The sequence below is a fragment of the Mustela putorius genome, unplaced genomic scaffold, assembly GCF_011764305.1.
Source record: "Mustela putorius furo isolate JIRA1106 unplaced genomic scaffold, ASM1176430v1.1 tig00000743_pilon_pilon_pilon, whole genome shotgun sequence".
Classification (NCBI taxonomy): Eukaryota; Metazoa; Chordata; class Mammalia; order Carnivora; family Mustelidae; genus Mustela; species Mustela putorius.
This window is the reverse complement of record NW_025421464.1, coordinates 4,272,057-4,294,740: the sequence shown is the minus strand read 5'-3', so window position 1 is coordinate 4,294,740 and position 22,684 is coordinate 4,272,057. Positions and strand designations below refer to the sequence as shown.

Genomic DNA, 22,684 nt, shown 5'->3' with positions numbered 1-22,684 from the left:
GGTGAGAGAAGTGTAGGCAAACTACTTGACTTGCCCTATCTGCTAATGGCAAAACTGCATTCCTGAGTTATGTGAATTCATGAGTTTTGTAGGAGGTTATAAAACAGTGATAAAATCATTCATAATTCTTTCACCCAAGCCAGCTATTTTTTCTTTTTATGTGGTGCCCTCTACATGCACGTATTTTTCCGATTTCCCCATTTATCCTAAGCTAGTTCTACTCCTGTCTCTTACCCTACTTTATTTCTCTTATTAGCTTTTACTTCTTCCTGAAAAAATGCTTGTCTCTGTTAGTGTCTCTTGCCAACTCCAAGGAATCAGGGATGAGATTTATCTTGTTACTGATACTACTTTAGCACCAGAAGTATCTTGTACATATTAGGTGCTCAATAAATAAATATTGATCAAATGACTATAAACTGGTATTTTCAGTGTGTATGGTATATATAGTGGTCACGGGGTTCAAGTTAAGAGTTTATAAGGCTAGGGGCACTTGGGTGGCTCCGTCAGTTAAACATCTGACTCTTGATTTTGCTTATATTATGGGATTGAGCCCCATGTCCAGCTCCGTGCTGGACGTGGAGCCTGCTTGGGATTCTCTCCCTCCCTCCGTACCTACCACCATTCTCTCTCTCTCAAAAATAAAAATGAAACAAAAACATTTAAAAAAATTTTTTTTAAAGATTTTATTTATTTATCAGAGAGAGATGGGGGGAGAGAGCAAGCACAGGCAGACAGAATGGCAGGCAGAGGCAGAGGGATAAGCAGGCTCCCTGCCGAGCAAGGAGCCCGATGTGGGACTCGATCCCAGGAGGCTGGGATCATGATCTGAGCCGAAGGCAGCTGCTCAACCAACTGAGCCACCCAGGCGTCCCCAAAAACATTTTTTAAAAGAGTTTACAAGGCTAGTTTAGAAACTCTAGGTAATGTAAACAAGGTAGAGTTCATCCCGTGTCTCCCTGGCTGGTGCATGGACTGGTCTCATAACTTCATATGGCTGCCACTTTCTAGTCCACACTTAAAAGTTACAAAGAAAAGAGAGATAAAATACTCTAGAGGGTTATTCAGTAAAAAGGGGGATATACTGCAGGCAACTATAGGAAGATCCCAAAGACTCAGCAATAAGTAAACACTGTAGCAAGTCAGCTGCAGTGTCCTTGTCTAAATTAGAAATAACCAAGACGGGACGCCTGGGTGGCTCAGTTGGTTAAGCAGCTGCCTTCGGCTCAGGTCATGATCCCAGCGTCCTGGGATCGAGTCCCACATCGGGCTCCTTGCTTGGCAGGGAGCCTGCTTCTCCCTATGCCTCTGCCTGCCATTCTGTCTGCCTGTGCTCACTCTCTTTCCCTCTCTCTGACAAATAAATAAAATCTTTAAAAAAAAAAAAAAAGAAAGAACCAAGACAACTAGGACATGTCCCATATGATCCATCAGGGACCACCATAGGGGAGGGTCAGTGAAGTTGTAATATCCCTTGTTAATTGTTCTCTGTCTGCAGCTTCTGGGTTGTCTGTCAGTTGAGTCCCAGCTTCCAGATCAGGATTAAATAATTTTTACCTGGGGCACCTGGGTGGTTCAGTGGATTAAGCCTCTGTCTTTGGCTCGGGTCATGATCTCAGGGTCCTGGGATTGAGCCCCACATTGGGCTCCCTGCTCGGTGGGAACCTACTTCTCCTTCTTCTCCCCATTCCTGCTCTGTCAGTCTCTCTCTTTCAAATAAATAAGTAAAATCTTTTAAAAAATAATAATATTACCACATTGGGGCAGAGAAGACCTGTCCTCAGGAGGTATTAAGTGTTCTTTCTTTTCATGTACAGCATCCAGGTACAACACATATAATCTTTGAGAGTCATTCATTTTCCAAGAAGCATTTTTTAAATATCTTCTCAATATTGTCAAGATTTTTCCAAGAGAATGCATCACATTTGTTGTTTCCTGGACTTCTCTAAAGCAGAGCTTATTTCACTAGCCTACAGTGCTTTTCATTAATTTTTTTTTCACCTTAAAGTAGCTACATGTCATTTTTAAATAATGAGAAGCTGCCTTTCTGTTTAATCTGAAAAGAGTAATCTTATCTTTAAGGTAACAAATAGGAGTAAAGAAACAATTTCCCCTTCTCTTGTATGGTCATTGGGAATGTAAACAATCATTCCAAAGTCATAGCTCCATACTTAGAAAAGCCACAGAAGGGGTGCCTAGGTGGCTCAGTTCATTGAGCATCTGACTTTTGATTACAGCTTAGGTAATGATCTCAGAGTCCTGGGATTGAGCCCCACGTTGGGTTCTGAGGTCAGCAGGGAGTCTGCTTGAGATTCTCTCTCCCTCTCTCTCTGCCCCTCCCTCTTGCCATCTCTCTCTCTCCCTCTCTCTCAAATAAATGAATCTCACTCACTAAATTAAAAAAAAAAATAAAAGCCACAGAAAATATGTGAAGCCCAACATATTTGTTTTTTTTTTTTTAAAGATTTTTTTTTTTTTTTTTTTTTTGACGGAGAGAAATCACAAGTAGATGGAGAGGCAGGCAGAGAGAGAGGGGGAAGCAGGCTCCCTGCTGAGCAGAGAGCCCGATGCGGGACTCGATCCCAGGACCCTGAGATCATGACCTGAGCCGAAGGCAGCGGCTTAACCCACTGAGCCACCCAGGCGCCCCAACATATTTGTTTTTGTTGGTCAGTGGACATGTGGGTGATCAGTGTTTTTCCAATTAATAATTTGAGTATCTTAATATCAATAAGATAAGACTATTTCTTTTTGAAACTGTCCTTTCTTTTTCTCTTTTTAGGTGGGCAAGGAGCTGGTCCTCCTCAAAACCAGATGCAGGTGTCTCATGGGCCACCCAATATGATGCAGCCCAGCCTCATGGGAATTCATGGCAACATGAACAACCAGCAGGCTGGTAGTTCTGGGGTTCCTCAGGTGAACCTCGGCAACATGCAAGGCCAGCCTCAGCAGGGCCCACCATCTCAGCTGATGAGCATGCACCAGCAGATTGTGCCCTCCCAGGGCCAGATGGTCCAGCAACAAGGAACCTTGAACCCTCAGAACCCTATGATCCTTTCAAGGGCCCAGCTTATGCCTCAGGGCCAGATGATGGTGAACCCTCAAAACCAAAATCTTGGGCCCTCGCCTCAAAGGATGACCCCACCCAAGCAGATTCTTCCCCAGCAGGGCCCACAAATGATGGCACCACATAACCAGATGATGGGGCCTCAGGGCCAAGTTTTACTCCAACAGAACCCAATGATAGAGCAGATAATGACCAATCAGATGCAGGGGAATAAGCAGCAGTTTAACACTCAGAACCAATCCAATGTCATGCCGGGACCAGCACAGATAATGAGGGGACCAACTCCAAACATGCAAGGAAACATGGTGCAGTTTACGGGACAGATATCAGGACAGATGCTGCCACAGCAAGGGCCCGTGAACAACAGTCCATCTCAGGTTATGGGGATTCAGGGGCAGGTCTTGCGACCACCAGGACCCAGCCCACACTTGGCCCAGCAGCATGGTGATCCTGCTACTACAGCAAACAACGATGTCAGTTTGTCTCAGATGATGCCTGATGTTAGCATGCAACAAAGCAACATGGTTCCCCCCCACGTGCAGGCCATGCAGGGAAACAGTGCCTCGGGAAACCACTTCTCAGGCCACGGGATGCCTTTCAATGCACCTTTCAGTGGAGCACCCAATGGAAATCAGATGTCCTGTGGTCAGAATCCAGGCTTCCCAGTCAATAAGGATGTCACACTAACAAGCCCATTGTTGGTCAACTTACTGCAGAGTGACATCTCTGCGGGCCATTTTGGGGTAAACAATAAGCAAAATAATACCAACGCAAATAAACCGAAGAAGAAGAAACCCCCTCGGAAGAAGAAAAATAGTCAGCAAGACCTAAAGTAGGTTGTGGTAGTTTCACCTCGAATCTTATTTATTTCTATGTGGACTTACTTGATGGAAAATTTTAAACGTATATAAAATTAGAACAGTATGAAATTCCTCTGCTTCAACAATTATCAATTCATAGCCTATCTTGCCTTCATTTCCCCATTACCTTTTTGATTTGACTTTAAATATTTCAGTACTATGTATCTCTGAAAGATAAGGATGGTTGGTTTTTGTTTTTGTTTTTGTTTTTTAATGAATACACTATACCATTAACATGTAGAAAAGCCAGTACTTCATATTCTCACATATTTGGACAATGTTCAAATTTCTCTATCTTAATTCTTTTTTTTATAGTTTGTTCATATAAGGATTCAGACATGGTTTATATTGCAATTGACTGATAAATGTCTCTTAAGTCTATAGTCTTAGGGGGATTGTGGCACATGGACACTGAAAAGTAGCCAGTGCTACCATATTGTACCTCCACAAAGCAGTTCAGGCTATTAATGGCTGTTGGGTAGCCAGAAAGTCCAAGTGTGTTTTAGATATATAAACAATTTATGGAGATTCCTCGCTGTCTCAAATAGAAATAGTTTTTCAGGGGTGCCTGGGTGGCTCAGTCATTTAAGCATCTGATTCTTGATCTCAAATCAGGTCTTGATCTCGGGCTTGTGGGTTCAAGCCTCGTGTTGGGCTGTGTGCTGGGCATGGAGCCTACTGTAAGAAAAAAAAAAAAGAAATAGTTTTTCTGTACAAATGCCTTTCCTTAAAAGGCTCCCATCATCCATAGAAGCTTAAAACTTCGTTTTACGTTGGTTGGACGTTTTAAATTTGTTACCCTTTAAGTAAAGTTTCTCTGGGTGAGTTCTTTCACAAGATCACAGCAGGAAGAAAAATTAATTTGTATGGCATGTCTTGAAACTAAGTTAATAATCACATTTTTGGCTTTGATAAAATGTTTCCAGAAGGAGTATTGATTAAACTGGGTTTTCTGCCTTAAATCATAAAATTAGAATTCAGAGACATTTGTTAATAGGGAATAGTGACTAACAGTTGTAAAAATTGGTTAATCAAAACAAATTGCTAGAACTGTAGAATAGGCAAGTTTTAGTTAAATAGCCATAAATGTTCAAAGTAAAACAGACTGTCTCCATGCCTTCCCACAATATTTCTTTGACTTTAATATTACACCATGCTCACTTGCTGCTTCTTAAATCTTCTAAAAGTCTATAACTGTATATTAACAAACTATATTTTCCTGAATTCAGACCTAATAAGACCTTCAATTATCTAATTTTTCCAGTAACTCTAAGTTAAATTCTTTACGGCTATCAACCTGCTATACTGGGAGGGTATTTATTCCTCCCAGTAGTCTAAGAGTAAAATTGCAAGGTTATTTGGTTGCCTTTAGTATGCATTCTTGCTGTCTTCATCAGCCCCGAGAGATTGCTAATTCTTGAAGCCAGAAATTGTGAAAAGGCCCTTATATAGCATCAGGGTTTCTAGGAAAGGGAGTCAGTATGTATAATAGGAAGAGCACCTGCTCCTAACTCTACCAGTAGCTCACTGTGGAACCATGGGCCTCTTACACCTCTCTGGGCCTTTGTTTCTCGTCCATAACATGAGGTGGCTGGATCAGATATCTGATAATTTTTTTTAGCAGTGCAGTTCTATGTAAGCAAAGAGACCTACAGAATCCTTACAATTTGAAGTGAGGGGGAAGTCATAGAAGAAACAAATTGATACAGCCATCTGGATGTGCTAAGGACCTGCATCACATTCTAAATTTCCATGTGCTAGAACTTTTTTAAATGAATTTAAGGTAAGACTTAGAAACTGCACAGAATATAATGAGATCAAATACTGTCTAAAAGTGGTGACTGACATCAGGGCAAAGGGAAGCTAAAGATAAGGAAGAAAGGTGCAGCTAGGAGTAAGATTCCAAACCAAATGGATATGAGCTGCCGGTTCTTTGGGAATTTGGTTGTTGGTAATAACATTTTTTTTTCATTTCTTTTTCCCCACTAGAAATTCTGAGTTACAACCAGGTAAAAACGAAAGCATCCCAAAGCTAATGGGGATGTCTGCAAATACTCATTTAGCAGAATTAATTAGCTTGTTTTAGTATTCTCCATTTTTCTTTATTGTCCAAATACCATTTTTATCAGCCAGCCTACAACTTTTGCAAGGTGTTATGAATTATCCACACAAAAGAAATAATCTGGACTCCCCAACTGACCTTGATAACTACACCAAAGATAGTGTGGTTTCACAAAAATAGTACTTTGTAATGTTGATAGTGCAAACTATGATCAGGTCTTAAAACATCTGAAGGATGGATGATTACATGAAAATCATGTCAGAAATTTGAAGAAAGCACTTCGAATAAATGGCCATACTATTAGGTTAAGTAGATTTTTTATGCTGGATTATTTTTATGCCCAATATTGACTATTTTATCAGACTAGAGAGATGTATGTACTGATAAGGATGGTAATGCAAACAGATATTACTTCTTCAGAAATAGGGGAGAGGTTAAGCTAGTTTCATGGTATAAACTATGCAACTTACTGTCAAATGTGTAATTTATTTTTTAGTACCCCAGATACTCGCCCAGCTGGGCTGGAAGAGGCCGATCAGCAGCCATTGCCAGGAGAACAAGGAATTAACTTGGACAACTCGGGCCCTAAACTGACAGAGTTTTCAAACCGACCACCAGGTGATAAAATGTTAGCTAAAGATTATATACTTTTCATCATTTATACAGCAGTACAAAGTTTCTTTTCAAGGAAACAATAGTATTTTATTTTGTCTCCTCACTAGGCTTCTTTAGAGATAAAATGTATCTAATATTTGGAAACTTTGCTTTGATAGTAAGTGAAAATTTCAAACATAACTTCTGAAGCTTGTGTATATATGTGGTATATACAGTTGACCCTGAAACATCATGTTTGAAATGGATGGGTCTGCTTACATAGAAATTTTTTTCAATAAATACAGTACTGTAAATGTATTCTCTCTTTCTTACTTTCTTACTAACATTTTTTTCTCTAGCTGACTTTACTGTAAGAATATAGTATATAATACATATAACAAAAATACATGTTAATGGATTATTTATGTTATCAGTAAGGCTTCCAGACAGCAGGTAGGCTATTAGTATTTAAGTTTTGGGGGAGTCAAAGTTATATGTGAATTTTTGAATTGCCTTGGGGGGTTAGTGTTGCTAACCCCCACATTGTTCAAGGGTCAACTGTATATATACTGCTTAGATTAGTCTTCATTATTTTAAGCCCTCATAAAATCAGACTGAAATGTCAAGTGCCTCTTTATTCTTGTCAGTATCAAGGTTCTAGTTGGCATCAAAACAGATTTAAGATTAAATGGAAAGATGTTTTCACTCTAATCCTGCTTGCCTGCCTTTCTTGCAGCCTTTCCTGCTAGGGTTTTCTCAAAGCAAAGAACGGGTTTACAATAAGATTTTTTAATAGCAATTTTATTAAGAATCTTTAAGCCTAAAATCTATATGAGAGTAATAAAAAAAGACACTTATATACCTACCACCCAACTGAATAATAAATAGGGTCAGTATTATTGAAGCCCTCTATGTTATTCCCCTTTCTGACTATAAAATAATATTATCCTCTAAATGTTGGGGGGAAAAAAGCTCCAAAAATTTATTTATTCCAACTTAGGTGTTATAGAAGAACTAAGGCCAGCTGCCACAGTATCTCTATACTTGTTACTGTTGGCCTGAGCAGTGATTTGTAACCATATTCTCCTGTGACCCAGTTAAAGACAAACAAGCCTGTTATACTTAGGTCACTCTCCCCTGTGTATACAAAGGATTATGTTTTGTTTTTTCCTCACTAGTTATTACACCATTTTGGCATGTAAGTGAGAATGACATTATTTGGGGAATAAACTTCAATCTACCCTTAATTTATGTATTTTAAAAATGAATCAAAAAAAGAAGTAAATACATCATGATGTCATTACTTCGTGGTATTACAAATTGTATGGGCACACCACACTTCCAGTCAGTGAGATGCAGCAGCTCAGTTGAGGTGGGTAAGTCACCTGTCTTGACAGGTGTATCCAGAAGGCATTATGAAGAGGAAGGTCCTTTCTTCCCTCAGACATACCTGAGTTCTTCTCATGTGAATCCCAGAGATCCTTACACTCATATTGCGTCTTTTCCATAGTTTGTAAACTAGAAACTTATAGGCTAAATTTGACCTATTATGTCTTTGAATTGTCATGCAGTGTCTTAAACCAAACAAAAAAGCCTCAATTTAAATGCCTTTAGACAAAATATCCATTCTGATCAGTTTGGATCTGTCCACAGGACTACTAGTGTCTTACACCACACCACTTCTCTTCTTCACTACTGGCCTGTTGCCTAAAGGCATATGAATTTGCATCCCTTGACTAATAAATAGGGCATTTGGTTATGTTATAAATACCATGTGTGCTCTGGCTTTCCTTCTCCACCATTCTGTCATGGCAGCTCCAGTCTGTCTTAGCATTAGTGCCCTTTGGACTGTTACCTCCAGCTGCTGGAACCTTTATAACAGCCATGCCCTCAGCTATTACTTTTGAGAGGCTGCTGTATTACCTGTTCTGCTCTTTTTGGTATTCACTGTGCTGCCTAGTGGGCTGATTGAAAGATAAAAGACATTTGTGTCATAGCCCAACAAAAATGGACTTCTACAGAGGAGACAATTTTAATATGGGAACCCAAGTTAAACCTGCAGAAATGGCGTACATTATTGGCTCTATAAATGTAAAAAAGTTTGGACCTAAAATAGAAAAGGATTTTTTAAAAAATCTTCAAAACTGAATTTGGCACATTGTATTCATTGGTGCCATGGAAATCTTTGGCCTGAAGACATTGATCAGGTATGGACCATAGGGTCTGACTCTGTGGATCAGCAGCATTTGATAGCTGCTCTGTGAAAATCTTGAATCATCGTTTCTGCCGACTGCGAGAGCCAGATGTTCTTATTACTGCACCTTCTTAAAACTTTCCATATGTATTTTTCATGCAACAATGGAATAAATCTAGTTTTTGAAATTGTATCCCAGCTATATCCTCACTTTTTCCCATGGAATCACCTTTATTCCCGGTTAATGATTTTTCTTTTCTGCTGATCGTGTAAGGCTTTGTTTCTAAAATGCTGAGTGAAATCTTCATAAAAGAATTATTTGACCTCTTGCCTTCTGGAAATCTATAAGGCATTATCCCCCAGATTCTTTTCCCGAAATTATTTTTTATTCCTAAGGGCAATGCTTCTGGCTTGCTTATTCTCCCATTGTGCATTCATAGAAAATATTTCTCCAAATAGAGTTTTAACATATAAGAAAGTAAATGGAAATTAATATCCATTTAAAAAACTTGGAGCCTTCAGTTGATTTTCAGCTTCCATGAGCTCCTACTATTTAGTAAACTGATTTACTTCAGAGGGGCACGTTAATTCAGTTGGGTTCCCCAAAGGATTGAGCCTGAAGGATGCAGCATGGTATATAGAGAAGCCAGTAGACTGGAGTAATTTTAAATCTCTCTTAAGGAATTGAATCCTTACATTTTCTGTTTTACTTCTGTTGAAAGAATAAAAAGACTCTCTTCAGTGCTGGCGTTTTCACAAAATCTAGCCTTAAAAAAATTAGTGATAACAGAAAAATTGAATCCTAAATGCCTTGGCTCATTCACAAGGACAGTGGCATATTTATTATGACCACGTGAGAGCCCAGTGCTGGGTACTCAGCTCCTTGCTGTCGATGGGAATTGTTCTCATTTTCTCCAAATGAGTGGCCGGGACAGACTTGGCCACGTTGAGCACACAGCACCCAGTGTCTGTCTGTCAGAGTCATGGTGCAGTAGTAGCTCATTCACACCCTGAAGACTAAGGAGCTGCAGGTTCTTGATGCTTCGCTTTTTGTTTCCTTCAGCAGTGTGCCCTTTGCTATGTCAGATAATGAGGAGCTGCCCCCCCACCCTGGGAGTGGGCCTGCCTGAGCTGTTGGTGCATGGTCCAGGCTGCCTAGATGAGCAGTGCCTGGCGGTACTCTACAGGTAGCAGAGCTTTTCTTGCCGAAAATCTAACTTCCCTGATTTTGGGGGCTTGTTTTAGGTTATCCTTCTCAACCAGTTGAACAGAGGCCACTTCAGCAGATGCCTCCTCAGCTCATGCAGCATGTGGCAGCCCCACCACAGCCACCACAACAGCAGCCACAGCCACAGCTGCCGCCGCCGCCACAGCAGCCACCGCCTCCCAGTCAGCCGCAGTCGCAGCAGCAGCAGCAGCAGCAGCAGCAGATGATGATGATGCTCATGATGCAGCAGGACCCCAAATCAGTTAGGCTTCCAGTCTCCCAGAGTGTCCACCCGCCACGGGGCCCCCTGAACCCAGACTCCCAGAGAATGCCCATGCAGCAGAGTGGCAGTGTGCCTGTTATGGTCAGTCTGCAAGGACCTGCTTCCGTGCCACCGTCACCTGATAAACAGAGAATGCCAATGCCTGTGAATACTCCTTTGGGAAGCAGTTCAAGGAAAATGGTATACCAGGAGAACCCCCAGAATCCTTCTAGCTCACCGCTGGGAGAGATGTCCTCACTTCCTGAAGCAAGTGGCAGTGAAGTACCATCTGTCTCAGGAGGCCCAAACAACATGCCTTCACATTTAGTAGTTTCTCAAAATCAGTTAATGATGACAGGGCCAAAACCTGGGCCATCGCCCCTTTCAGCAACTCAAGGAGCAACTCCCCAGCAACCACCTGTAAATTCCCTGCCCAGCTCCCATGGCCACCATTTTCCAAATGTGGCTGCTCCGGCCCAGACTTCTAGGCCTAAAACACCAAACAGAGCCAGCCCCAGACCCTACTATCCTCAGACACCCAACAATCGCCCTCCCAGCACAGAACCTTCAGAAATCAGTCTGTCACCAGAAAGACTCAATGCCTCCATAGCAGGACTCTTCCCCCCACAGATTAATATTCCTTTACCTCCTAGGCCAAATTTAAACAGGGGCTTTGATCAACAGGGCCTAAATCCAACAACTCTAAAGGCCATTGGGCAGGCACCTTCAAATCTTACCATGAATAATCCTTCCAATTTTGCTGCCCCCCAAACTCACAAATTAGAGTCTGTGGTGGTGAATTCTGGAAAGCAGTCTAATTCTGGAGCAACAAAACGGGCTAGTCCAAGCAACAGCCGCAGGTCTAGCCCTGGGTCCAGTAGGAAAACCACCCCAAGTCCTGGGAGACAAAATTCAAAAACCCCTAAACTTACTCTGGCTTCTCAAACAAACACAACCCTGTTGCAAAATGTGGAGTTGCCAAGAAACGTATTGGCCAGTCCCACTCCTTTGGCCAATGCCCCTGTACCTGGGAGCTTCCCTAACAACAGCGGGCTAAATCCTCAGAATCCTACCATGCCTGTGGCTGCAGTGGCGGGTGTTCTCGAGGATAACAAGGAGAGCTTGAATGTGCCTCAGGACAGCGATTGCCAGAATTCCCAGGGTAGGAAGGAGCAGGTAAACATTGAGCTCAAAGCAGTCCCTGCCCAAGAAGTTAAAATGGTTGTCCCTGAAGATCAATCTAAAAAGGATGGGCAACCTCCGGATCCTAACAAACTGCCCAGTGTTGAAGAGAACAAAAATTTGGTGTCTCCTGCTATGAGGGAAGCACCGACATCGTTAAGTCAACTTCTTGACAACTCTGGAGCTCCTAACGTGACCATTAAACCCCCTGGGCTTACAGATCTGGAAGTAACACCTCCAGTAGTTTCTGGGGAGGACCTGAAAAAAGCATCTGTCATTCCCACACTGCAGGATCCGTCTTCTTCTAAAGAACCCTCTAATTCCCTAAATTTACCTCATACTAATGAGCCGTGTTCAACCCTTGTGCATCCAGAATTGAGTGAGGTCAGTTCTAATGTTGCACCAAGCATCCCTCCAGTAATGTCAAGACCTGTCAGCTCTTCCGCCATCTCCACTCCCTTGCCCCCAAATCAGATAACTGTTTTTGTAACTTCCAATCCTATCACAACTTCAGCTAACACATCAGCAGCTCTGCCAACTCACCTGCAGTCTGCACTGATGTCAACAGTTGTCACAATGCCCAATGTGGGAAGCAAGGTTATGGTTTCTGAGGGACAGTCAGCTGCTCAGTCCAATGCCCGGCCTCAGTTTATCACACCTGTCTTTATCAATTCATCCTCAATAATTCAGGTTATGAAAGGATCACAGCCAAGCACAATTCCTGCAGCCCCACTGACAACCAACTCCGGCTTGATGCCTCCCTCCGTTGCAGTTGTTGGCCCTTTACACATACCTCAGAACATAAAATTTTCATCTGCTCCTGTACCGCCTAATGCCCCCTCCAGTAGTACTGCTCCTAGTATACAGACTGGTCGACCCTTAGTCCTTAACTCACGAGCCACCCCTGTTCAGCTTCCTTCCCCGCCTTGTACCGCTTCTCCGGCTGTCCCTCCTCACCCCACTGTCCAGCAAGTGAAAGAATTGAATCCAGATGAGGCTAGTCCTCAGGTGAGCACCTCAGCAGATCAGAGCACTCTGCCCTCTTCACAGTCAACCACAATGGTTTCTCCCCTTTTGACCAATAGTCCAGGCTCCTCTGTCAACCGGCGAAGCCCAGTCTCATCTGGTAAGGGCAAAGGAAAAGTGGACAAAATCGGCCAGATATTGCTTACCAAGGCATGTAAGAAAGTTACAGGCTCTCTCGAGAAAGGGGAAGAGCAGTATGGTGCAGACGGAGAGACTGAAGGCCAAGGGCTAGAGACCACAACTCCAGGGCTCATGGGAACAGAGCAGTTATCCACAGAGCTGGACAGTAAAACCCCAACACCCCCAGCACCCACTCTGCTAAAAATGACCTCTAGCCCTGTGGGCCCGGGCTCCACCTCAGCAGGACCCAGCTTACCTGGCAGTACTCTCCCCACCAATGTACGCTCAATAGTAACCACTTTGGTACCCTCTGAGCTCATCTCTGCGGCGCCGGCCACAAAAAACAATCATGTTGGCATAACATCTGAGCCACTTGCGGGTGGCCTAGTGGAGGAGAAAGTGGGATCCCATCCAGAGCTTCTGCCCAGCATAGGTATGTACTTGGGGCCTGGCATCATCTCCTCGTGTCAGGTTTTTGATGACCTATCCCACAAAAGAAAGCATGACTTCTTTTTACTTGGAGGAAGAAGAATGGGCTAGATGGCAATAGTGGGAGTTTTATTTATTGGAAGTACATTGGGGAATATACTTTAAGACCCGTGTTAAGTTTACATTCATCAACATGGTTCTCTCTCAGCTCCTGAAATAGGGATAGGCCTTTCATTTGCATAAAGTTTGCGTTTTACGAGGAAGGCTCTTTACACACGTTATCTCACATCATCTCCATACCAATCATGTCAGTTGCCCTGACTCCATTCTGTGGGTGAGAGGCTTGAAGCTCAGAGTTCAGTATCTGTTTAGAGTCTATCCTGTGAACCTTCAGTTTAACATTGCCCCTTAAAGGTGAATAGCAGCTTCTGCAAGTTTGCCTTACTGTGATAATGACTTGCTCTGGACAGTTTCAGAGCAGGTTCTCATGGCCTCTTCCTCATGGTGCTCTGTCCTGGAGACTGTTCCTTCTGACTGGCTACTCCAGAGGAGAGCTTTACAAAAACCCAGGTTTCATGATTATTAATAGACAAAGGAGATGCAAAGTGGTTGAGAGACAGGCTTGAGTTAGTATCACAGCGCCTGTGGGTTTAGGCAAGTTACTTGACTACTCCAAACTTGAGTTTTCTTCTTTGTAATATGGAGATAATAGTTGTAAGAATTCAGTGAGGTAATATAATATGCTTAGCACAGAATATAGTAATCAATAAATGTAAATAATTGTTATTACCAATTTCTCTTTGATGCAGTCTCTTTGTAAATTAGACCGTTCCAATTTGTGTAGATCTAGATTATTTCTTATGTACTGTGAAGGTTGGCATATGATGGGAGCATTGGTGTCCTTAAAACTCCCCTCCTCCCTTCACACTCTGTCTCTCACATATACATGTTCCTTCTTCTGTGAGGCTTAAATTTTATAGAAACTCTGTTTCCACAGAGTGGAACCAATCACACACTGCCAAAGCTAAGAAAGACCTTTACTTACATCCTAGGCCAGCAAATAGTGCCTGTCTTGTTTAATGCAGCTAAAAATTTTTGAGTGGTAAGCACCTACATGGAGAGGCAGAAAGAATACAAGCTTCAGGGTGTGATCAGAGTTCAAAGTCTAATCCCACTGGTTACCAGTCATAGTTGGATAAATTCCTCAACCTCTTCTAAACCTATAAAATGGAGGCTATAATTCCTGCTCCCCAAATTTATACAGATACAAGGAGAGCACTTAGCATAAAGTGGCCAGCACACCACCTCACTGAGGGCTTTGGAAAGGTTAATTCTCCTTGTCTCTGCCTCTTTACTTCAGTGCTGGAGATGGATGCAAGGAGGGATAAAGGCCCTTGAGTTCACTGCCCTTACCGGAGACAGAGACAGGTCTGGGGGTTCTAGGTTTCTGGTTCTAGTTCTGTGGAGGTAGGTAACTCCTAAGATTGAAGAAACCTGGTGTGATTTAAACATACTCTCTGCTATTAAGTGTTTCTATTGTACTTACTTTCAGGGAACTTTCCTCCCACATATCAAGAGAATAATGGTGAAGTGGTTAAAAATATGTTTTTCTGGATCATATATAATCTTAGAGGACTATATGAGCTTTGGGTAGATGAACCTGTAGTTGGGGAAAAAAAAATCTCAATTTTAGTTGATTGTTCCCGTTCTTTTTCAAGAGGCTTCTGGGTTTTTGTCATGAAAATGTGAGAAACCAATACTATATTTAAAAGTAGAAGTTAAGGTGTATAGTTTTAAACTTTATGAGATAAGCATCCAAAATAAATTCTTAACAAAATGCATTATTGACTAAGAAGGCAGAGAAATATACAAAATTGACAATTTCCACAATCGGGTAAAACTTACTGTTACAGGGTTTATCTAAGATATTAGGCTGAAATGTCAAGATGGGAGGACATAATCCTTGAGTGTCTATGGTGTATCTGTGCCCTTAATCTTTACTGTGTGATCCAGTAAGCTCCCATTCTAGAGTACATTGTGTATCCTGTTCCATTCCTCTTCAAGGACCTAAGTACTCTCTGTCCTCTGAAGCATAATTCAGATGTTTATCCCTCTAATGTACCATCAGTTTTCTCAATCTAGAATTGATCTCCCTTGCTTCTGATTCCCATAACACTTTAGACTTTTTGAATCATCTTTATATAACATCCCAGTGCACTCCAGTGTACCACATGTGTGTATCTTATCTTTGATACTGGACTGTGCTCCTGATGGGCAGAAAGAATAATTGATCTTGAAAGGTGCCTGGCACAGTCCCTTGCCTCTAGGGAGTTCTTGGTAACTGTTTGTTAGACAAGTAAATGACATATGAAATGATTCATTCATCAAATGTGAATTGAATATCTGCTTTGTGACCATCACACTCTGCCAGGTGCTGTAGAAAAGTATAAAAGAAATAGTATGATTCATTTCAGGTCTCAAGGGGGGTAATCTTTACAGGGATGAGACAAGTTTTTAAATGCTAAGGTGAATGGTATAATTGTTCCTGTGAAAGTGGTTTGGGTTGCCTACTAAGGTATGCTTTGGAGTTTTTTTTAAGAGTACTGGATAGAACATGACCCTAAGAAGCAAAAATTGTGGGTGCTTTTGTCCTCATGACCACCTCCTTCCTTGATCTTTGTACACACAAAAGGGAAAAACAAATAACCCTGCTGGTGGTCTGTGGTACCATGTGGTATGGTAGCTAATTTTTTAAGTAGGTTTTGAAATGTCCTTTCAAGGCAATTGAAATTTCCTCCAAGAGGATATGTATTTTAGCAGTTACTTAGCTATTGATTTAGTCAGTGCTTTCTATTTTGTTGAGAAAAGAAACTAAAAGGCCTGTATTTTTTTCCCCCTTGCCTTAGCCCCTTCACCGAGTTTAATCTCAAAGGAAACTCCAGCCACAACATTGCAGGGGTCTGTTGCCAGACCAGGTAAGGCATGCTTTGGAAAATCTTCTCCAAGTGGAATGGATTACATATGAAGGAACTGCTTCTGCCCTCAAGTTGCCAAGAAGTGGCTGAAACTCTCTTACCTACTGGCTTCAGGCAGAATTCAGCCAAGTGGCAGAGCTTGTGCAGCACTCTTTGATGTAATTTTTCCTGGACCAGCTTGCTGTCTTATACATTCCTGGTGTCAGCCGGGGAACTCAAGAAGGACTTTGCAGTGCCCATTGTCTGCCTGCCACCCAGCTATTGGGTTTCCGTTGCACAGTTTGCCCTGTCTCATGAGCCTGGCCCCCATAGCTGGCACCTCACTGACTGGCATATGGCAGTTCGCTGGGGTGGCAAGCATTACTGCACTAAGCTAGTAACTGCCCTTTCGTGACAGCAGTGGAGGCTTGTTCTGAGGACCTCTGCTACAGGGAGGCAGCCATTCCCCAGGGAGTCAGTCATTTCAGTCATCTCTGGATGGCATTATGTTGCTTCCCATGACCAAGAAATTGCAAATAGCACTAGGGATGGTGTTTCTGGAAGGTGGAGTCCATGGTAATCTGACAAATAATTGTTGTGGAATGCTGTGTCAGCTCTGAACACACGAGGATCTTGATGGCAATAACAGCACTGCCTTTGTAAGGCAGATAAATATGCCAAAGCAGATAAATATCATAAATATGTTACAGTTTAGTCTTGCCTGGCCCTCTGTCGCTGAAGGTATTGAGGGATACCAAAATAAATTTAAAAATAAAATGAACTATGACCTTTCCACAAAGAGGTTAGAATCTCATTTACAGTTCATACTTGACAACATTTATAAGCAAAAAACAAACAAACAAACAAAACTACCGTGTTTAGTTTTGTGGGCCCAAGCCAGTGAAGTTAAGGTATAACTTGAGATTTATTTTTTAAGGCATCTCTGTATCCAGTGTGGGGCTTGAACCCACAACCCTGAGATCAGGAGTCACATGCTCCACCCACTAAGCCAGTCAGGCACCTTCTCTTACAGTTATTTTTAAATGGGCTTCAGGTGCTATGTCCTTTGCTATGTTCTGTTGCACACTCAGAGCAAAATCAGGCCTCTGAAATGAATGGATGAGCTGAAAACATTTCAGCCACCCAGATTTTTCCTTTGCTACCAACTGCCCACATGATTGTGCTAGGCACCTGAAACGGGGAGGAGTGGAGTGAATTATTCACAGAGGGGCTTAGATAGTAAAATTCATTTTTGGTGAGAAAAGAAGCAGCTAGGAAGAAGGGAATTCCATTTCCTGCCTCAGTTCTTTACTCCAGAAAAATGCGTTTTTTCATATCCTACATCTAAGAATAACTGACCGAAGAATCCTGTTTGTTTTAAAAGTTTCTCTTAAATGAATCTCCTTAAAATGCCCCCAGAGTCACTAACTGCCTTCACCAAATTCCTATGGTCTGTACTTACGTGAATTAGCTGTGATAGTGTTAAAGTTCTCAAAAGCACTAAATTCTGTTTCAGATTAACAAGCTAATCAAAGTTTTTATGTAATCCACCTCTTTCGGGCTGTTTTCATTTTTGAGCACATGTTACCAGTGGAGCCAACAAGGCAGCAGAGTCCTCGGTGAGGTGGTATCTGTTTCATGTGGTGGGGTGTCCGAGGTTTATGGGTTAGATATGGGGAGCTAGGTAGCAAATGGGAAGCAGGGATTCTCTTGTCTTCCACTGAAAGCAGAGTATTCTAGCCTCCTCACATTAAGGCTGCATCAACATGAGCATCATAGCAAGAATAATAGTAATAGCTAATATTACTTCTAAGAGCCAAGTGCTGTACTGAATTTTTATGTCTGTTGCCTCATTTAATCTTCTAACTTTGAGGTGGGTAAAGTGATTGTCCCCTTTTTCCAGATGAAGCATTGAGCACAGAGGTCAAGTAATTTGCTTGGGGTTACATGGCTAATAAGCAGCGGGGTCAGAATTTTAACCCATGTACTCTGACTTCACTGCCTTCAGGGAAGTTAACCTGTAATCAGTGGGGTAGATTAGGCCTGCACTGAGTTTGCGGTGCTAAATTTTCTAAAAGGGGGGACAGGCAGAGCTGTGCAAGTCCAAAAGCAGGAGAAATCACTGTTCTCTGGTACTCAGCAAAGTCTTTTGGAAAGATGGAACTACCTAGAGGCCTATAATAGAGGAAGATGTTTTCCTGCTGATGCTGAGAAAGAAGTGCCTGGTAAACCCAAGAATGCTCATTTAAGCAAAACCCTGCTAGACAAATTACTGAGGTTTTCCTTTCTTGGAGGGCATTTCTGGGAAGTTGAGGAAGAGAGGAAAATGAAGGAGTCTATGGGTGTTATCTCAAAGCAAAGCAATCTGCCCTCTAAAACTCAGTGAGGAAGTCCTTTGGAAGAGAATGCATCCTGAATAGATATTTAAGACATATTCAAAGATTGCTGTCTTTAAAAACAAGTGTCAGGAGGGTGGAGATATTTTAAGAATGAAAACAATCTCTTCTACATGGGAGGAAGAGGCTTATTTTACTAACCTAGTTATAGCTGGGTGAAATAGGAACCAGGCAGTGTGAACTTAGTTCTATTGATCCAAACAGGATTATTTCACAGTGTGGAGTGGAAGTAAAAATAGACCAAGTAAGTGTCTTAGGCCCCAGGCAACTGAGTTGTGTCCCTGCCAACTCTGTACCATGTAGGGGTGAGAATCCTGCTGGGCACAGAGACATGTTAGCCTAAATAGGGCATTCAGAATTCTCATAGACACCTTGCTTCTCCCAGTGGACATAGACCACAGGAGCTCCCACATCTCATTTCTGTGCTTTGTATTTTTCACAGAACTCGAGGCAAATGCTGCCATAGTCTCTGGACAAAGGTAAGATGATCATTCTGCAGACTCAGCATGAAAATGGCATAAGCCTCTTTGAAGGGTATCGGCTTTCTCATCCTTTAAAGCTCTCTTCACCTTGGCCTTTTCCTTCACTCTTTGTACCAGTCTGTTTTCCCTACAAAAGCGGGGGAGCTGTCATGAGTCTTCATCCCTCAGAAATAACATTTCTCTTAATAAAACTTGGTGGCTAAATTTCTCCCTTTTTTGGTGGTTTTGAAAACTGAATGAGAGAGCATGTTCAGCACTCACCATACTGAGTAAACAGTAAATGTTCAATATGTAGGAGCTGTTGATATCTTGTCATTAATAGTAGTCCTTGCAACACCTTCTGAAATATAGCTGTTTTTCCTCCAAGCATAAGAGATTCAGTTGGGGTCTGACCCCAAAACTCGTGCTTTTTCTGTTAAGCCCCACAACCTAACAAAGTGAAATACACCTGTGGCTTCAACCTCATTAACCCCATGGAGAGAAGTATTACTATTTTTCAAAAGTCTTTCCTTATTTAGGATGACATTTTAGAGAATTTATCATATTTGTACAACTTAGTTTGTAAAACACCTTCACAGTCATATTCTCATGCAATCCTCCTATCAACCCTGTGAGGTGGTCATAAGAGCCAACATTTACGTGAATGCATTCCATGCCATCCACTGGGCTGTAAGCCCAACAAGGGTATTATCTCACTTAATTTTCACAATATCTATTAGGAAGGTAAATTCTGTCTTAAAGATAAGAAACCTAAAGCTCAAAGAAGTTAAGTAAATTGCCCAAGGCTACAGATTTAGTAAGTGGTGCATCTGAGATTCAAATTCGGGCACTCTGACCACAGTACCCTCACACTTACTGTATTGCAGCAGACAAAATGGGGGTTTATAGATCAGGAATCTGAAGCTTAGAGAAAGTTAAATAAATGGCCAATAAATATATAGGTAAGACTTGACCCCTGTTCTTCTACTTCCAAGCTTATTGATACTCCTACTACATCATTCTGCCTTCATTTTTATGAAATACTTGAATTCATTAGCCTTTCTCGAGCATGCGCCAGAAAGTGGCTACAGAAAGAAGATAATCAGATCAAAAATATCCTGTGGGTGTTTGTTTCCAGAGCTGTCTGAGCACTGGCCGTATAAATACCAGGACAGTACTGCTGTGACTCTTGTTTTGCCAGGAGAAGGAGGCACCTCTATTAGGAATCTTTCTTCCTCAGAGGCTTGGACCATTTTCTGGGCATCTAGCCAGAAAGCCATCCGGAACATCTCTAAAAGGATATGTAAATACCCCTTGACTTATCATTCCACCCCAGCTCCAGCCTCACTGCTTCTTCACTTACCTCAGCTTGTGGGGCAGTGGTTAGATATAAAGCAAGATAGCGAACAGTATGGCCACATTCCCAGCCATAGTGCTACTAGTGAAGGATCCTCGGGCAGGAGCAAAAACGCAGGGGTAGGGATAGTTGATAGGCCATGGTTCATGCCTCTTAAGGAGCTCCTGATCTAGTGGGAGGCAGAAGATATTCAAAGAAAATATGCTGTACAATCTGATGGGTGCTCTAGAATGCCAGAAACAGACTGTGAACCAAAAAGACAGAAGAGACAACTTCACTTGGGAAGTGAGGTCATGGAAGACTTCCCAAAGAGGCATCCCTTTGACCAGCTTCTTTTGTTTTTCTCTGTTGTATTACTTTCATTTTAGTTCTATGCCTTATAAGCAGATTTATCAGCTTTTTTCCCCTAATGATTCTGCCATGCATTTTTTTGAACCATGAAAGCAGTAAAAAGTTTATTAAAGAACATTTGAAATTCAGATCAGAGAATTTGAAGAAAATTACCAGTAAACCAGGATTTCTGTGACTCAAACAATACTCACTGTGTATATTTTATTTTATTTATTTTTTTTTTAAGATTTTATTTATTTATTTGACAGAGAGATCACAGGCAGGGAGTCAGGCAGAGAGAGAGGCGGAAGCAGGCTCTCCGCTCAGCAGGGATACTGAGGCAGATGCAGGGCTTGATCCCAGGACCCCGAGACCATGACCTAAGCCGAAGGCAGCGGCCTAATCCACTGAGCCACCCAGGGGCCCCTCACTGTGTATATTTTAGTTCATCTTCCTCTGCTTCTCTTCAGAGTATGTCTACGCATAGGGAGTATTTTATATACAAACACTATAATATATATATATTATATATATCTACTATATAGTGTTTTATATATATATAAGCACTGTACATCATGCATACACACAATGTATCTCACATTCATTTATATGTGGTTACATATATATACTCAACATGTGTTATGATGAAAATGGGATTATACTATTCATAATATTGGTAACTTTTTCCCCACAATAATGTATCAGTTTTTATCATTAAATAAACTTACAACATGATTTTTCATGACTGAATATGGATGTGCCATGTTTTAGTTTTATAATCTATTGTAAAGCATTTAGGTCTTCTGTCTTCATTAGTATAAATAAAATGGTTTGACATCCTTGTGTGTAATTAGAGTGTTGTAAAAAGATTTGTTTCCTTAGGCACCTAGAAGTGGAATTGCTGATCCAGGGGATTATACCAGCGTTTCTCAGCCCGGGCGTTATTGACAGTTTGATCAGATAATTCTCTGCCCTGGGGCAGGAGTGGGGGTGGGGTGAGTGGGGTTGCATGGAAGAGCTGTCTTTGGCATTATAGAATGTTCAGTGGCATGTCTGGCCTCTGCCCAAAAGTAGCCAGTAGCATCCCTGCCTCAGTCAAGACCTCTTAACAATTAGCCATGTCTCCAGATACTGCAAAATGTCTCCTAGGAGGGAAAAACGTTTGAGAACAATGGGCTTACATAATTTATATCCAGAGTTTCTTTCCCCATGCCTTTAGTAGTACTGCATATTGCCTATTTTAAATCTCTGCATACTAAAAAAGGGAGATTGAGGTAGGGGCAGTCAGTATACCCAGCAGTAAACTGTGAATATATCCTTATGTATATTCTATAATGTGACTTATGCCATTATCTGACTATACCAGGCTCATGGGAAATACCAGTATGTATTAGTAATTTCCTGGATTTTAGATACTATTATTTTTGTTTAAAGATTTATTTGTTTGTTTGTTTGTTTATTTATTTATTTGACAAGCAGAGATCACAAGTAGGCAAAGAGAGAGAGAGGAGGAGGAAGCAGGCTCCCCGCTGAGCAGAGAGCCCGATGTGGGGCTCGATCCCAGGACCCTGGGATCATGACCTGAGCCAAAGGCAGAGACTTTAACCCACTGAGCCACCCAGGCGCCCCTAGATACTATTATTTTTTGAAAGGAAATGTTGTTATTTAAGAAAAATGGGTGAAAATGGGTGAAAAAAAATGTTTGACAATTTTTGTTGCAAGTTCTTAATTTCTTTTACCTGTTTTCCCACAATTTTACCAGGAATATACTTTAGTATTTTATTTTTAATAGTGTAACAAACTAGACTCACTCTTAAATTGTCAGTAATATAGAAAGTAATTGTGTTTATTGTCCCAGGGTGGAATATTTTCTCTTCAGAATGACTGTATAGTTCTTAATCTCCTGCCTTACAAATGAAACTCTACCTGAAGAACCCATTTTTGTGTGTGACTTGATTCCCTCACCTCCTTGGAAACTTTGTGCTTCCCTTTGTCAGCAGTGAGCCCAAAGAGATCATTGAAAAGTCCAAAACCCCAAGCAGAAGAAACTCCCGAACTGAAGAGCCAACTGTGGCTTCTGAAAGTGTGGAAAATGGACATCGCAAGCGATCCTCTCGGCCTGCTTCAGCCTCCAGCTCTACTAAAGGTTAGCATTGGGGGGTTGGTGCCATTATGGGTCACAT

At 41.7% G+C, this 22,684-nt stretch overlaps 1 protein-coding gene across 10 annotated transcripts in view; it reads left to right on the top strand.

Moving 5' to 3' along the window:
- The window catches only part of NCOA6 (nuclear receptor coactivator 6), a 102,647-nt gene that overhangs the window by 71,884 nt on the left and 8,079 nt on the right, over positions 1 to 22,684 (top strand). For 8 of the 10 annotated variants that reach the window (XM_004746578.3, XM_004746579.3, XM_004746583.3 and 5 more), the window contains 6 exons: positions 2,783 to 3,899; positions 6,486 to 6,607; positions 10,023 to 13,007; positions 15,910 to 15,978; positions 18,796 to 18,832; positions 22,499 to 22,647. In XM_004746578.3, the coding sequence (XP_004746635.1) occupies positions 2,783 to 3,899; positions 6,486 to 6,607; positions 10,023 to 13,007; positions 15,910 to 15,978; positions 18,796 to 18,832; positions 22,499 to 22,647 (4,479 nt within the window). The remainder of the gene's footprint in view (positions 1 to 2,782; positions 3,900 to 6,485; positions 6,608 to 10,022; positions 13,008 to 15,909; positions 15,979 to 18,795; positions 18,833 to 22,498; positions 22,648 to 22,684) is intronic. The other 2 variants (XM_004746580.3, XM_045084105.1) reach the window with 2 other exon arrangements.